Here is a 17,425-nt window from a genome sequence, read left to right as displayed (position 1 = left end):
TGAGTCATCCAAGCTTGTGTTTATAATAGGCTATTGTCCCTAGAGATAGTATGCCTGCTTGTGTGTCTAAATATGTTCTAAAACCTTTACCAGCATTGTCTATTTTCTTTATTATAGGTTCTCAATGGGGAAATATCTGATTTCTTAAACTTAATTGGTACAAGATCCAGTATAAAGTTAAATCCATTATGTATTTAATAGGATTACATTAACATTCATTTAGCTCATTTAACCTCAATAAGTACAGGATTTTCTGCCTAGATCTCGTCTTTTAGAATCAAGAGATTGCCAGAAAATCTTCTCCTTTAATTAAATTTATTCCTAAAGCCACAGTAGGTTTAGAAGTATGTTTTTAGATGTTCCTCCAAAGACAACTATTTGAGGATTTTTCTGTTTGCTTGCTTGGAATTGGTTGAGTTTTATTTGTCATGGAATTGGTTGAGTTTAGCCAGCAGAACTGCCATGCTGTAATTCCTGGCTATGTCACGGACACATCTCTTTGGGGGTCCAATAAAACCAATGTCAAAGGGAAGTGTAAACTCCTCCTCAGTGATGAAGTCCAGCCACTGTGATCCAAATGATGCAGGAGCCCACTGGTATGAGATACTCAAATGAGCTCAGACCTAGAGCAGAAGGGCAGGTGGTGTGGCCAAAGCCAAAGGACTGGTAACAGAAAAGAATAAAGTCAAAGTGCCACTGCATTAATGCAAGGGTGGTGAGAGCTAGGCCAGCTTCTGCTGAGAACCACGGGAACTGCATGGCTGCTGTGGACCTTTTCAGAAGCTCCTACCAACGGCACTCAGGAGCACAGAAACCACCTGACCTCCAACTAAAAAGAAAAAAGCAACAACCCATTCACATACATACTTGAATTAGCCCCCTTATCATCTCTTTTCATCAGAGATGAAAGAGCACCTGGGTGGATCCATAGTTGTAATGATGCTCCTTTTTATTAGTTACCCAGCTGCCCTTATTCCCGATTGAGATGGGAAAACAGTTGTCCTTATGCACATCCTCCAAAACCCACATCGGTGTAGGTTTAAGCAACAGAATTCCTCCCCAGCAAAGATGCAGCCAGACTAGTGGAAAAGGCCCAAGGATTAAGCCAGGTCCTTCCTAAGCTACTGAAATTCTCAAACATTCTTTTCATTAAAGCAAATCATTATTTGAAGAGTACCTTCCACATTTTAGAGCAGAATCCTTCAAAACAAAGAAAAAACAAAACAAAAAAACCAAGATATTGAAAAAGCACACACTTTGTAAGAAACTAAATTATTCCATTCAGGTTGGAAGACAAGGTGGCTGCTCACTTATTTTAAAAATATAAAAAGCAAGAGTGGCCAAAAACAGAGAAAAAAAAAATCCCAGTAAAGGTCTGGGTTTCCATTACCCATATTTGTATAAAAGCTATGGGTTGTTTTAACTAAACATCTGGTCTTTGTCCCTCATGTAGAGAATTCTGAGTTTTCTTGACACTCTGGCAAGAGGTACCACAACCCCCTGCCAGGCCAGTAAAAATCACACATTTTTCCTGCAAGGAAAAAAATGTCAATAAAAATGAAACATTAAAAAGCGTAAAAGCTCGAATTGGAAAGCTGTGCTGCAGAGGCTGCTTCTTAATCAGCCTTGCACAACTGCTTTAAACATTTTTTAAAACATTACCACTCCATATCGTTTGACAGACCTAATACTGATACTGAAAGTTTGTTCAATATATTGTTCTAAAATATGTCCTTTAGACACAGGGACCTTGCCATTTAATCAACCTCCTGGAATAAATCATATGAATTAACTTTTATAAATATTTAATGTTTATTCTTGCATCGTACAAATTGATTCTTTAAGTTACTTCAACTAGAATTGAATTTCAACCGCTTTTACTACATGGAGAAATAATCTCTGTCCCATGTTCATGTCGGCACCTTCCAAGACCCTGGCATTATAATCCGTCAGAATAAAAAGCAGAGAAATAAATACAATCCTGCTATCAAAATATGACAAGCTCATTATAACAAACCATTCATAAATCTTGAAATAAAGGCACCACCACACATTTTAAAAATAGTAATTTTATGCAATTTGCATAGGATGATTTTATTTGGAACCAAGGCAGGTATTTCTTTCTCTTTGCACACATAATGCTGAAATGAATTACACAGTAATACCACCACCATCCTCCAAAGAGGGCCTAAAATTAGTTAACAAATGGTTGCAAAATACTTTGCAAACATGAAACGCAAAATAAGACTATAATGCCCATAAATTCTTTTGCATCGCACAACATTTGGATTGTCCTTAGAAGGAAAGAAAAACAAACAATGTAAAATGGCAAATACCCTGGAAGTAAACTGCTGGGTTGAGGGTGAGGAGAAGGGTTCTAGAATGAGGTTCCTCTGGATATTAAAATTCACCGTCTCTTTGGTAGACCTCACCGTGGCATCAAGGACCTGGATCAATGCATGGCATGAGTTGGCCCTTCTACATAAAGATTTAAATGAAAAGTTGCAGCCCATGGCCTAAAAACAACCCATTATTTTAAATATTTTATTCGAGGTGTAGATAAACCAGAGCCTTACAGAGTCCTAAACCCAACTCAAGTCAGCTCAGTTCCTGATTGGTGGCAATAATTTGTCCCCTACCCTAACTGCCTGCCAGAAGTTAGGGTGCATCTAGTGGGCATGAAAAAATAATGAGCAATCAGAGAATCCTTTTCTGCCCTCAGCCAGAGGAGCCAGTAGGCCTGTGAAGTCTGCCTCGTGGGAGACCCTGAAGCATCATCAGGGAGCCCTGCTTCGGGCTGTGTAGGCCCTTTTCACACCCTTTTCACACCCATCAACATGGCAAGATCCATCAGAACATGTTGAACTCATCAAGCTGCATGTTGTACTACAACAGAATAAACCAAAACTCACATTCAACCTGTTCTTACCTGACTGTCCATGTATGGGTCTCAGTCTGGGAAAGCCTCAGATGTGAATCCTCAACAAGAGAATGGTAAGATGCTGTGATTTCAGGATAAGCCACACAATTAAGCTCTAATAAAGTATAAGTCACAGTAAAGAGAAAACTCTGGTCAACAGCCAAAACTGGGAAAAATAATTAATAAGCAACTTCACTTTCAACTCCTATTCCCAATCCTGATGAAAAATTTATTTATTCCTTTAGAAATAAAATTCCCTGAGTTTCTGTGAGACAGACAATGGAAATACCACTATGATCTGCACAAGCAAGGTCCCGCCCTCACATAGTTCACAGAGCAGTGGAGGAGGAGACAGGGAAACAGGACAAATCCTGATTAGGGAAGAACAAAGAGCCATTTACTGGAGCTGGAAGTCAGAAGAGACTTCTCACAACATGCGCTGCCTCAGCCAAGACCCAAACAATGAGTAGATGTAAGAAGAAGAGGGGAGTGGACGAATATCCCAAACACAGGAAAGTCGTGAGCAGAGGACTGGAGGCAAGAGAAGCCTCATCCATTTGGAAGAACAGAAGAAGTTTGTCATAAAGCAGAGTTGGTGGGGAGTGGCGAGAGATAATACTGGAGAAATAAGCAGAGAACAGGTCATGAAGACTGGGCTATCTAAGTGATTCCAAGAGAAAGTGGAAACCACTGAAAGGTATTAAGGAAGAAATCATAAATATATTGTATTTTATAAAAATTTTTCTGATTGCACTGTGGAGGAAGAATTGGAGAAGACCACAAAAAAGATCTAGGCAAGAGAAGATGGTGAACTGAATAATAGAAATTGGGAAGGAGAGAATTGAACAGATGTAAGAGCTATTTAGAAGTCAGGAAAGACCAGACTGGACTGGGCAGACTAGCTCAGTGAGTAAGTATTCAGATCGCTTGCACTCAAATCCTGGCTCTGCCACCTATAGGGAAAGTTATTAATCTTTCCACACCTTAGTTTGCCTTTCTGTAGAATAGGAACAATAATAGTACCTGCTCACGGGATTATTATGAAAGATAAACAAGTGAATTCACAAAGGACTTAGTTCCTGGCACATCATAAGTGGTCAAAAAAAATTGGTTATTATTATTGAGTGTAATAGCTCAAAACTAGAAACAACACAATTGTTCACTAACTGTAGAATGGGATATGGAAGAAAAGGGGAGGAAAAAGTCAAGGATCTCACAAGGATTTTGAACTGGATAAATGGGTAGATATAGTAACTGCACCAGTTATCTATTTATTGCCTCTCAGCTCCAAATCCACCATTCACTGCATGCTCTGAGATAATGGATATGGACCCAGTAAGCATTTCTCCTTTGTAGCTGGCACAGTTTTAAGCTTTGTTGGTAGAAGTCACTGGAGGGATACTGCAGGAGGAAGGGACTTCTCTTCCTGGTTCAAGTGTGCTTCCATTTGCTTCTCTGTGCTCCTATACATGGCTGCCAGTGGTAGTGTCGGGGACATCTAGTAGCGCTCACCCCCTTCAAATTTCAGCGGCAGATTCCCAGTGAGTCTCAGAGATATCCTAGAAGTTGCCTTCCCAACATTGGGCCCTCTGCACTGCCAAAAGATGTCTCCCCTTGTGATTACAAACAGGCTCTGGCCGGGGTTACCCAGAAAACTTCTCTGCCATCCACACCTTCTCCAATACGCACTAAATTCCCATCAATTTATCCTTTCCTTAGATAATCTCCCTTGGCCCTAGTGTATTCTTTGCCCCTTTATGGTTAATCCTGTTATAATTAATAATTCTTTATATTAATCATTTCCTATTCAAATTACTGTGTTTTCTATCTTCTGATTAGACTCTGACTGATAGAGTCCTATTCATCGAAATTAGAAACATAGGAGGAGAGACAGGTATTGAATAAATTCCATTTCAGACATACTGAACTTGAGATGCTTGTGGGACACCTCGACAGTACTGTCTGGTAGGAAGCTGAGTGCCTGGGAGGTCTAAAGCTCAGGAGAAGTGTCCAGGCTGGAGAAAGAAGCTTAGAAGGGAGTAGCCTTAATATCTCTAAAATCTTAGTAAATGAAGCATGTGTGTAAATGTCATGTGTCAGGGAGATAGTTTTTTTTTTTTTTTGGATGCTCGTATGTGCTGTGAATCCCTAAATGTGCTGTGTTTGTGGCAGCACATTTTACCAAACGATTTATGATGATTTCATACCGCATATGTTAGGTAATGTTGTTTTATATCTGCTAACATTTTCAAAGCTAACTGAAGATACAGTTGAAAACAGCCAAGCCGTATATTAATAAGATTAGAACACTAATTACACTCCAAACTTGGAAGTTTAAACTTGGAGGCAAGGGAGTAATCAGTCACATCAGCTACTCTAGATGCTGACTGCAACCAGAAAAACTCTAATCGATGTGCCAAAACCCCAAGTCACAGCACTGAAAACTGGTGAACTGCTGAAGTTTGAAACAACCACATACAAGCGTGTTTCGAAAGAGACCCAGGCTAATCCCTTCCACTTTTTCCAGGGTGTGAACTCAGCCAATATAACTTGCTCCTTGCTGCATCCATTGTTCAAAAGTTTGGATCTACTGACCACAAAAAAAGGAAGTTCCATCAGCAGTTTGCAAAGGAACAATTTGGAAGAGAAATGTATTAAATCCTCAGGGAAATTAAACCCAAATAATCCAATAACGCCATTACAAAATTAACACTAGACTATAAATTAAATTAATTGCCTTCTACTTTGGGGATTCTTGGCTACCACAGGCCAAAGCAAATGAGACCAATGATGTCAACTCCCTTAATGGAGGCCACAGGCAAGTGTGATTTTGGAGTACCCAAAAAGTTTTCCCACAATTGTTTTTCAACTTTCTGATTTATTCTGGAGATGTTTAACAGGGAGAAAGGGCTTCACTTCTGCCCATCTCAAACCTCAAATTATGGTAGGTTGGTGAGAGAGGCTAGAGGTGGTACAATTCTTTATATAAAAGGTGCCATTTTATGACTTGCTCTTTTGTGAATTCACCCCTAAGTGTCTGTAGCTAGTGTTGGAAATCAATCAATGTAAGGTCTTTTTCTCCTGAGAGGGTTGAATGGACAGGTGGGAACAAGTAATGATTTCTCTGGAAACTAGGCAGTCTAGCGATAAGGCAGGTCTTTAAGAATAACAGTCAGCTGCTCCAAAAGAGACTTGCTTTGGCATTTCAGTAAATAAGCATTTATTTCTGTAAATTCTTTTCTTATGCCATGATGTCAGTGTGCCTGTAGCAATTCGAGATTAACTAAATAATATGGGCCAGGGGACTAACAAAATTAGCATGTGTGTGACTTACCAATCCTCTGCTAGGGTTCTTAAGTACTTTTAGGAGGAACGTAGGATGCGGCATCATCATAGAAATAAAATCAGGGTGATTTATGCAGTTTTGCCAAATAAGGCCCACAGGGCAAATACAAAAGGCCTTGAACTGCCTCCAGCTTCTCCTGAGACAGCCAGTTTGTCAAAATGCCTATCGCATGGTCTTATGCACACCCTTCACATTATAGCTGACATTTACTCCTGAAGCTTTTTAATAACCAAACAGCATTTTACAAAAAGTTAATTAATGGCATTTTATTTGGGTACTATATGATTTAGAATTCTTTTCACACTCTTATTTTGTTTGACATTTAGAAAATACTATGTCTAACTCTTTTGTGTGGATAAAAAAAGAGTTTTTTTTTTTAACATAGCTAGCACGTATTGAATACTTTTTTTCCTTCTCCCAAGAACTGACGCAACCACCAACAAAAGACTTCCTGTTTGAGCTCAGAGAAATGAAGCGTTCTGTTTGTTTGGAATCTTAATTACGATGGCCTCAAACTTACCTAATTAGAAGCTCCTTCATAATGAGGAAAATTATTTTCAAAGTTAATGAATTTGCGAGCAGAAACACTCCTGTCTTCCTAGAATACGTTACTCACATTCCTTACATACATATTTTAGTTAGCCGCTCTAATTAATATTAGTACTTAAACCACACGGGATTGATTTCACTGTTAAAGCAAACTTTCCTTTGTTTTTAGACAGTATAAAAAGACCATAATTTCCCTTCTTGTAGACATCAGGCTGCACACATAAGCTTAATTCTAGATTTTGGACAAAATGGATTTTATTTCAGCAAAACGACTCATTTTATTGACTTTAGCCACTTCAAGCTTGTTAACATCAAACATCTTTTGTGGAGACGAATTGATGATGTCCAATCTTTACAGCAAAGACAATTATGACAAGTATTCTAAGGTAAGTTTTCTAACTCTAATATGACTAGCATTAACTATGTAATATTTGTCCTGAATTTAACACTTTTGTAAAGAGTAAGGAATAAGTTAACTTGTGCTTTATTTTTTGTCAAACTTCAGCCTTCCCATGACAGTGTATTGATGCAACTTGTATTGTGTAGCACAACAGCAAACAGCTTGGCCTCTGGTGACAATTTTAGTACAAAGCACAAGGTGCATTAATAGTTTTCAATTGACTCAGAAGTGCACAGTTGTAATAAATAGTTGCAGAAATAAGATGTGGATACATTTCAGCTGGACATTTGAATTGTTTTCAACTACAAACCAAAAAAATATGTTTTTTTCTACCTAGCAATTTTCTATATTTTCTACCTAGCAATTACAAGCTGGCAAGTTTGTGGTAAATCTATACCTAAGTAAAATGTTTATCCCTAGATGGTGAAATTCCAAGTTATTTTTATTTTCTTCTTTATATTTTTATATATTTTCCAAATTTGCTCAAATGGGTATATACTATTTTTCACAATCAGAAATCAATCATTTAGAAATCTTCATATGGACAAATTTTCATGATAAAACTAAGTGTAATTAAACATTTTCTGTATTTTAAATGGTTCCTTTAAAGTCGGTATATTAGCGGTGCAGTAACCTACAAACTGTTTGGTGCTTTACTAAAAATGTAATTTGTGTACTAATAAAAATACAATCAGTTTCTTGAGGAATGCTTTTAGAGTGAAACTCTGAATATGAGCAAGTAAAAAAGAAATTCAATGGAGCCTTCTCCAAGTGTATCCCAAAACCTGGCTACCTTCTCTGTTTCCATGTATCCACCACTTTGGTCTTTAAAGGGCGAAACACGAGACATGAAGAGACAGTGACAGATTTCTCTAAAATCAAAATATAAAAATATAAGGAAAATTTAATAAGCAACATGAATCAAAAGCTGCAAGAGACGAACTGCAGTAAAATAACTTTTGCCTCATTTCACTGCTTCACTGTGTATTGCTCCTGCTGCTCGAACAGATTGCTGTATTCACTATATATATTTTATTAATATTTTATAGTGGCCTAACAATAGTTCAGGGACAGAGAAGCTAGATTGCTTTAAGAAGCTTAATACAAATTATTTATTTAAAAATTCTGCACATGAAAACACAAACTTTGTCTATATCTTTAACAATTCTACAGATTAATGTCTGGATTTAAGTTAATTTGAGATTCAAATCTATTGTTTAACAGTAATAAATTATTTTCATGGTCATTCTAATTATAGCCTAGAGGGGACCCTAAAGGAGAAAAGGAAAGAAGTCTCAATTTTGAAGAATGGAAAGATTGGGGTCCAAAAAACGTCACTAAGATTACACCTGCAGTCAACAAAATGCCACACTCAGCAGCCAACTTGCCATTGAGATTTGGGAGGACCATGGAAGAAGAAAGAGGCCCTGGGGCAATGGCCAACCTGCCTCTGAGATTTGGAAGAAACACAGAGGAAAGCATCTCGAGACGCATTCCTAACCTGCCCCAAAGGTTCGGGAGAACAACAGCCAAAAGTGTCGCCAAGACACTGAGTGATTTGCTCCAACAATCCATGCATTCACCACCTGCCAATGAGTTACTTTACTCCATGACCTGCCAGCCCCAAGAAATCCAGAATTCCCATCAAAAACAGCCAAGGTAAATACCTGAAAACCAGTTAAAATGCATGGCAGTTGTACAGAGCTGGTCCAGAAACTTTGAAAAGGATTACATCATTTCAAAAGAAGTTTCTAAGAAAGTTAAGTTTCTTAGAAGGAAAAAGGCAAAGACACAGGGAAATAAATACATGTAAATTAAGGCCAGGTATAAACATGACTACAGGTATAAAGCAATGAAATGGCTTCCCCTAAGTCATCCATCTCATTAGTCTATAGCCACACGTTAAGTAGGAACATGTGACGACAGGATTGGGAATTTAAGCCTATGACATATTGTCCAACATTTGACCTCTCTAACATAAAAGGTCCCATCTGAGGGAGTTGCCTGCAAGTGCAAAGGATACCATCTCAATATCCCAGTTTTCAAATTTAGAAGGTTTTCTTCCTCAATTTTAAATCAAAATATTTCCTTTGTTTCTGGATCTCATTTTATAAATAAGTTCTGTTATAATCATTCTTTGTATTAATTAATACGTATTTATTAAGTATCTACTATATACAAATCAGAGTGCAAGGTACCACAGGAAGTTCAGAAAATTAATAAGCTACCTACCTATCATTTTCTTGTAAAGAGTATATCTAAAAAGAAAAAAAAATTTATATAAAGTAGAACAGGACACTTTAATTAAGACCTGTAGGAAGTAAGGTGGCAAGCTGTGACACCTTATCCATGAGACCTTTTCATAATACTCCTGGTTTATTTTTTACCCCAGTACTTATCCCCATCTGACATATTACATATGTCAGGTCCATCCCCTTTACTAGAATTTCAGTTCTATAACTCCCATGTTTTCTGTCCTTTACTATATCCCCAGTACCTAGAACTGTGTCTGGCATGCAGTGAGTCCTCAATATTTTACAGAATGAATGAAATGATATTAGAAGCACTAATAAAGTCCTACAGAGCATCAAAAAGAAAGACAATGCCTCTACATGTGGGAATCTGGGGATGTTTCATGAGTTGGACTTTGAAAGGTGGTTCTATTTTGAACATTCAGAGACTGGTGGGAGGACAGAGGATGTTTTCAGGCAAAGAGGGAGTATGAGCAAAGATTCTAAAGCCAGGTGAGCCAAGAACAGCTGGAGTTCAGCTTGGCTAGAGCAAAGGGTATGTGAAGAGGAGAGGAGAGAAGGCGAGAAGGATGCGGTCAGAGCAGAGGGAGCTGACCTTCAAGGCCAGGTAAAGGACTTTGGACATTATTCATCAGGAAAAGAACGACTGAGGTTTCTGCTGAGGTCCTGAGATGTTATACAGAGGTAGAATTTTGCAACTAATCAGATGTTGGGAGTGGGGCGGTGATGAGGGAGAGCGATGAGTCAATGGTAAGTTTGTGAGTCTGAGTGCTCATTACAAATTCAGAATCCCATCAATATCTCACTCATTTCAAGGGCAACTCAATTCTACTCAAGTATAATTAGGCAATTAGGATCATGGCTTGTATTTTTATATGCTCTCACATGCTATTGTTCTGATGGATGAGAACATTTTGTACTGCTTACATTTTAGGAGACTGGGATTCAAGAAAAGAGATGATACAGAATTGAAACAAGAAAAATAAGAAATCTGGAGCCTGTCCCTAAAGATGATATGAAGCCGTGGCCTGTAATCTACAAATCACTCTCTAGTGAAGACAATGAGTGAAGAGTCCCTGCACTCTTTTAATGGGTTATCATTGAGAGCAATTTTTCCTTGTCCGTGCGGCTAGTACCTTGAAAGTTATACAAAACGACTTAAAGAATATTGTAATGTAAAGATGAAATAACTTTTGTCTAAATAAAAAGAGCATTGCAAGTACTTAAGAAGCCTCTGGTAATGGGGAGAGGAAGAGGGAGAGAGAGACGGAGGGAGAGAGAGAAGCCACGTCACCGCTTATGTAAAAGTCATGAACCCAGTTACACTTAAGTAAAAAATTAAGTAGAAGAGTAAACTGATAAATTTTATGATGAAAATTAAATAATTTAACAGAATAACATCATTGAGAAATAAATGAACGTAACAAATCACTTACAAACATGTTTTATATACCCGTTTTTCCATTGCATCAACTGTTAGTGAATCTACGATAGATTGAAATTTTTTTAAAAAGGAATCAAAGACAAAGGTAATTATTAGATACTTCTCCTCTACCTATATCTGGAAATTTGCCTTCTGTTGTGTCTCTTTTATCTTAATTTAATATTTCAAGTTTTTGATTTAGAGAAAAAGTCTGGTCACTCAAACTAACAATTTATAAACACAATGCACCACAACACAAATGAATAGTGATTCAACTTTAGTCGTAAGAATATGAAGTCCATAGTCAGATATAACTAGTTTATTGAGCAATCTCAACTCCATGGGGTACAAACCAGAAATGGTATTATTTTTCTCCCATCCTGCCCCGACCTGGGCCGTGTTGAATCTCCTTTTCCTGCTGAGTAGAGATCCCTTAATGATACCCTGGACAGACTCTATAACTTCCTCATCACTTCTTGATATTAAAAAACTCAGTCAAGTCCAGTTGAAGATGCCAACCTCATCACCAAAGCAAAGGGAGGGATAGGGGTGGGAGATCAAGAGTAGCTGTCTCATCCTCTCTATAAAATGTTGCTGCTTCTTGAAATCCAGCCATTTGTGACAACATGGATGGACCTTGAGGGTATTATGCTGAGTGAAATGAGTCAGAGGGAGAAAGTCAAATACCATATGATCTCACTCATAAGTAGAAGATAAAAACCACGACAAACAAACACATAGCAATGGAGATTGGATTGGTGGTTTCCATAGGGGAAAGGGGGGGAGGGCAAAAGGGGTGTTAGGCTCACATGTGAGGGAATGGACTATAATTAGTTTTTGGGTGGTGAACATGATGTAATCTACACAGAATTTGAAATATATTACGATGTACATCTGAAAGCTATATAATGTTATAATCCAATGTTACTGCAAATAAAAAGAAAGAGCAGTCAAGAATACAATCCCAATTCCAATTGCAATAAAAAGAATAATATATCCAAATTCAAAAAAGAAAATGTTGCTGCTTCTACAAGTGAGTTCTTCTGGAAGCACTACAGGGACCTTCACACTGCTCAGGTCACTGACCTAAGAGAACTGGATGCTCCTTGATCTCTTCCAACTGCTCTCATCTCATCTGTACTCCCCATAGTCTCTTATTGCCAGAAAGAAAGGTTCAAGCCAGCCACCTTCTCAGCATCTACTTGATCCATAGAAAATGCAGACACCCTTGCCATGCCAAGGGTGGGATTGTAGGCTGCCCCACACTGCCCCTATTTGTCTCCAACCCTCTTTGCCCTGCTTAGGAGGGGCAGGGGAAGATCAGCAAGTCTACTGACTAAGCAAACAATCAGTCAGAAATGAACTGCCAGTCCCCCCTTCACGACTCCACTCTCCATGAATGATTTTCTAGGAACCTCTCTTGCTTGGCTTTGGAGTGAGAGGCATCTGCTTCAGGTCCCCTCCAGGCCAACTTCTCACACACAGCTGGGAGAGGCACAGACCGAGGCAGGGGCTGGTGTGGCTCTGACACCTCTTCACAAACCCTGAAGTAGTGTCTGGCCCCTGCCAACCATGGTTTTCATTATAATGTCAAGTATCTAGTGCTGCTGTACCTGTAGATTTGGTCCACAGTCGCCCATTCTGAGCAACAGAGAAATTATCATGTAACATCCTGCTACACTAGTAAAGAAAAAGAAAGAGCCACTTTATCCCTTAATACTATACAACACAAGGAAACTTCCTGTCATAGAACATGGGTTCTTTACCTAAACCTTTGAAATTTATGGAAAAGGTTAAGTGAATAACCAGGTGTCAGCGGTCCCCTTATCTACTTGGCTTACTCTGTTTTAGTCCTTTACACCAGCTGCCACAAGAAATCCATTCACATGGGGAATTTTGCGACTTCTCTGGGATCTTGGGGAGGAGTCACATTGCACAGCATTTCACTGACAGAGTCTTGATTAGACAAGCCTCTTCTCCCAAGTCTCTCTTTAATTGGACCCGTAGCAGGGTGCCCTTCTCTTCTGACCTCTGTGGCTCAGCCCAGGGTGGCTTTATGGGCATGCAACCCATGCAGTCACACAGGGCCCTCACTTAGTTAAATACTCCACTGTCACTGTCTTGAAATTCTTAATTTTGAACAAGGAGTCCTACAGTTTTATTTTGCACTCGGCCTCACATTACGTAGCCTGTTCTGGTCCTCCTAAACTTCGTCCTGCTGGCTCCTCTGCCCATACCCCCAGCATCCAATTCCTCCCCATGTTTATTAATCAGAGTAGCTTCCATTTCCTACATGAAATTCAAGGGCCAGCCTGTCATGCAGGCTTGGGAGGTCTGCTTACATCCTGCAGTGGGTGTAAAATATAACTGCACACCTCATGAAATATGGTCAAAATGCATATTTATTTTTATGTCCCACTACCCCCTTTAAAATGTAAGGGATGGGGAAGGGGTGTGAAGAAATCGTCTCTGGTCCTGGATGGAAATTTGGGCAGATGTCATGAACTTCGTTGCTGCTCTTAAGTGATGTCAGAACTTTGGCCTCTCTAAGTCCAAAACACACATTCTCAATTCCAGTGTGATAAACATTTTAATTTGCATTCAGCCATTCATTCATTCATTCTCCACTGTTCCCATTGGAAGCCAGAGTTGGGGGACAAGAGTGTGGTTGACTTCTGCTTCTCTTCCAGCCTCACCTGCTTCCTCACTCTCTGGCCACTTTGTTGGACTCTGCTGGGAAGGAAGAAAATTTCAGAGGAGAGACAAGAGGGAGGACAGTTGTTACCAGGCTGGATGGATTCAGTCTGGGGACCCAGAGGATGGTACCTCCCACTATTGTTGGACCCTCTCCCTGCAACTGTTCTGTCTCCCAGGATATCTTTCAATCCCCAGGCTGGCCTCCACCCTCCCTCTCACAGGCACTCACTCCATTACGCCCATTTCTTTCCCAGGGGTCCTGTTGAGTAGGATTCAAAATAGCTTCTGTAAATCTCTTTTTCCCACAGCCTATATCTGATCACCCATGGCTCTCCCTCCACACTGGGTGTGGTTCCAAGATGCCTCTTCTGTTCCACTGCCCCCAGAACTCTTTAGCTTTTGGCCTGGAGTTGAGTACCAGTCCTTTCTTTCTCTCAACCACATGGAACATATTTCCTCATCATAGGGAAGCCCCTCCCTGGTGAAGAGTAAGGGATGCAGTAATCTCAGACTCCTGGGTGTGGGTAGGGGGCATTTACAGCAAAGCAACAACACTCTCCCAAGAAATCCCTTCATAAACCCAAATCCTATCCTTTTATAGTCTCCAAGTGGGTAATGGAATTCAGGATGGGTGGAACAACTTGCCAAACACTTCTTTCAAAAAGTCTGCAAATGGTGATATGGCTTTGGAATTTTACATCTATTAGATTTTGGTGTTCTGGTTAAAACTTTAGTTTTGACATCATTTGCAACAGAGATGGATCTCTTCTTAAAAGGAATGCTTACAGTTGCTAAAAATGACATTTTCTCTGAATCATCAGACATATATGTGCATTTTCTGGGGAGGGAGTTTACACTTCTTGGGTAAATTCTCAGTGGGGTTTGTGATCCCATAAAGTTTGAGCATCACTGCAATAGAAGATTTTTATTTCCAGATTTATTTTAAATTGATATCTAATTCAATTTATAAATGAACATTGTTATCTGATCAACCATTTCACTGCTGAGAACATAATGCCAAAACAATCAGAATCACTTAAGTGGTTTAGCCCAATATTCCTACAAATACTGTCTTTTTCCAGTAGCATAAAATAGAGGTAAAGAGGTAATTAAGCTCTTCTCCTCAGCGTGCTCTCCCGGGCACATCCCCCAAATACCCCATTATTTATCCCTCCTCTTCTTCTCCAACACTTCCCTTCCCCAAGGAAATTCCATTTGGATTGGTTCTAACTTAAACCTCAGCCAGCCTGTAAAGGTGAGTAGGGTGTGGGGGGTTTGAGAGAAAGCTGGGGATAACACATTATACGTCAACAATTTTCATGGAAGTCGACTTTCATGTGATCTCAGGTTCACATTTCATACATCATACTATGACAATGACCTTGAGAATATAAAAAGGAAAAAAAAAATGTACCGACTCTGACACAAATTTCTCAGCAAGAAAAATGAAAGGTCAGTGTTCACCTAGGTGTGACCAACAAAATGAAATAGTCAAGAAAAGTGAGAGTATTGGCCTCCACTTACTTCATGTGTGCTTTTTCTTTTTCTTTTCTCCTAAAGATCTTCCTGCAAACATTATGTCACACTCTTCCTTTGGAACTTAACATATTTAATAAACATACCAAACTACATGTTATTCCCTGGAAACAGGCACTGTCACATTTTTGTGCCTTTGTCTAATTCCTTCAGCTCAAAGGCCACTTTTGTACATATCAAAATCCTTCAAGACCTGTGTCAAATTCGGATGCAGCCGCATGTTACAGACAACCCAAATTACATTATTTTCACCAAATGAGACATTTTTTTCCTCACACAAAAATGTCTGGAAGAAAGCAGTTCTGGACTGGTGTGGGAATTCCACAGTCACCAAGGATCCAGATTCCTGCCATCTTTCTGTTCCACTGTTCTAAGCACATGGCACCCACCAGGCCATCATGTCCCTTCCAGGCAGCAAAACAAAGGAGCAAGGCAAAGGGGTGTTCTTTTTCCAAAGGGACCATTTAAAGATCACCATCAAGAGTGACATCAGCAACATGGCAGAGTGAGCCGTTCCTTTTGTCTCTCCTCCTCTGAATTACAACTAAACAGACATTCATCAAACAATGGAGGATACCCACACAGCACAACAGGATGCCTGAGAGATCCACACAGCTATACATCCAAAGATGGATGGACTGGATCTCTGGGAAGCAGTAGAGATAAGTGAAGACACCTCTCCCCCTCCCTGGCAGCAGCAAGCCAGGTCACAGGTCCCCACACAGTGGCTGGCACTACTCTAGGAGGATGTGGTGGCAGTTAGGTGCATGCGCGAACACTATCCCAGGCTGCAGGAGTGCCCAGTATGTCACAGCAGTCCCACCAGTGGGAATGCTCCCTGGCATGACTGTAGGAGGAGGTGGCAGCATCCCTGCACACATGCAAATGCTATCCCAGCCTGCAGGAGCACCCACCATGCTGCCACAGCCCCACCAAGTGACCTTGGCTCAGACTCAGCAAAGTAGCACTGCTCACCAAGCATAGAAGAAGATGCCACTGTAAGCGGAGGTGGTGGCAGCCCAGAGCACATGCAAATGCTATCCTAGCCTGCAGGAGCACCCACCATACCCACACAACTTTCAGCAGACAGCATGGAAGCAGAAACACAGCTCCTGCCTCGCTCTAGCAGTGGCAGGGAGAATCTGGGACCCGATACCATCCCAAATATGCCAGCAAAGGGTCAGTTCATCAAACACCACGAAAAACTATGGTAACACTTTAGAGTGGAAGGAAAATGACAAGTCTCCAGAAACCAACCCTGAAGTCACAGAAATTTACAATCTAAATGACAAAGAATTCAAAATAGTTGTCATAAGGAAACTCAATGAGTTACATGAAAACCCATAAAGACAGTTCAATGACCTCAGGAATAAAACAAATAAGCAGAAGGAATACTTCACCAAAGAGATTGAAACTATTAAAAAAAACACACACACACACAGAAATTCTGGATATGAAGAACACAATTAATGAGCTAAAAAATAATCTAGAATCCTTAAAAAATAGAGCTGACATTATGGAGGACAGAATTAGTGATTTAGAGGATGGAAATATAGAAATGCTTCAAGTGAAGGGGGAGAGAGAACTAAGATTTTTTTTAAAATGAAGGAATTCTTTGAAAAATATCCAACTCATTATTAGGAGAAGCAACATAAGGATTATAGGTATTGCAGAGGGAGCAGAGAGGGAGAAAGAGGCAGAAAGCTTCTTCAAAGAATTGATAGCTGAGAACTTCCCATACCTGGGGAAAGAAGTGGACTTACAAGTACATGAAGCCAATAGAACTCTTAATTACATCAATGCAAAAAGACCTTCTCCACGGCATATAATAGTAAAACTGGCAAAAGTCAATGACAAAGAAAAATATTAATGGCAGCAAAGCAGAAGAAAACAATCTATAAAGGAACTCCTATCATACTTTCGTGGATTTCTCAGCAGAAACCTTACAGGTTAGGAGAGAATGGAATGATCTATTCAAAATACTGAAAAATAAAAACTTTCAGCCAAGAATACTCTATCCAGTGAAACTATCCTTCAGATTCAATAAAGAAATAAAAGCTTTCCCAGATAAAATCTGAGGGAGTTCATTACCACTAGACCTCCCTTACATGAAATGATGAAGGAAGCCCTCTTACCTGAAACAAAAAGGTAAAAGTCTACAAAGCTTTGAGCAAGGAGATAAATAGATAGACAAAATTAGAAAACTGCAGCTCTCTATCAAACACGTAATTATAATATAAAAGATAAAAGGAAGGAAAGCATCGGAAATAACTATAAAAACTTCAATTTAGTCACAAACTCA

At 39.6% G+C, this 17,425-nt stretch overlaps 1 protein-coding gene and 1 long non-coding RNA gene across 5 annotated transcripts in view; one reads left to right on the top strand and one right to left on the bottom strand.

The window, feature by feature from the left end:
* The window catches only part of LOC103561977 (uncharacterized), a 266,670-nt gene that overhangs the window by 173,183 nt on the left and 76,062 nt on the right, over nt 1–17,425 (bottom strand). The window contains exon 5 of one of the 4 annotated variants that reach the window (XR_547600.2): nt 13,275–13,620. The exons of 2 other annotated variants lie outside the window; for them this stretch is intronic. This is a non-coding gene — a long non-coding RNA (uncharacterized lncRNA). Of the gene's footprint in view, nt 1–13,274; nt 13,621–17,425 lie in introns of those variants that run through there. One more of the 4 variants, XR_011539129.1, reaches the window with a different exon arrangement.
* Nucleotides 6,730–10,689, top strand: NPVF (neuropeptide VF precursor). The gene is made up of 3 exons (XM_008536868.2): nt 6,730–7,201; nt 8,474–8,874; nt 10,402–10,689. Exons 1-3 carry the CDS (start codon nt 7,064–7,066, stop codon nt 10,451–10,453), a joined length of 591 nt encoding a protein of 196 aa, XP_008535090.1. The 5' UTR covers nt 6,730–7,063; the 3' UTR covers nt 10,454–10,689.

The sequence above is a fragment of the Equus przewalskii genome, chromosome 4 (genome assembly GCF_037783145.1).
Source record: "Equus przewalskii isolate Varuska chromosome 4, EquPr2, whole genome shotgun sequence".
Classification (NCBI taxonomy): Eukaryota; Metazoa; Chordata; class Mammalia; order Perissodactyla; family Equidae; genus Equus; species Equus przewalskii.
The sequence above is the reverse complement of the archived record's forward strand: the minus strand, read 5'-3'. Positions and strand labels throughout refer to the sequence as shown.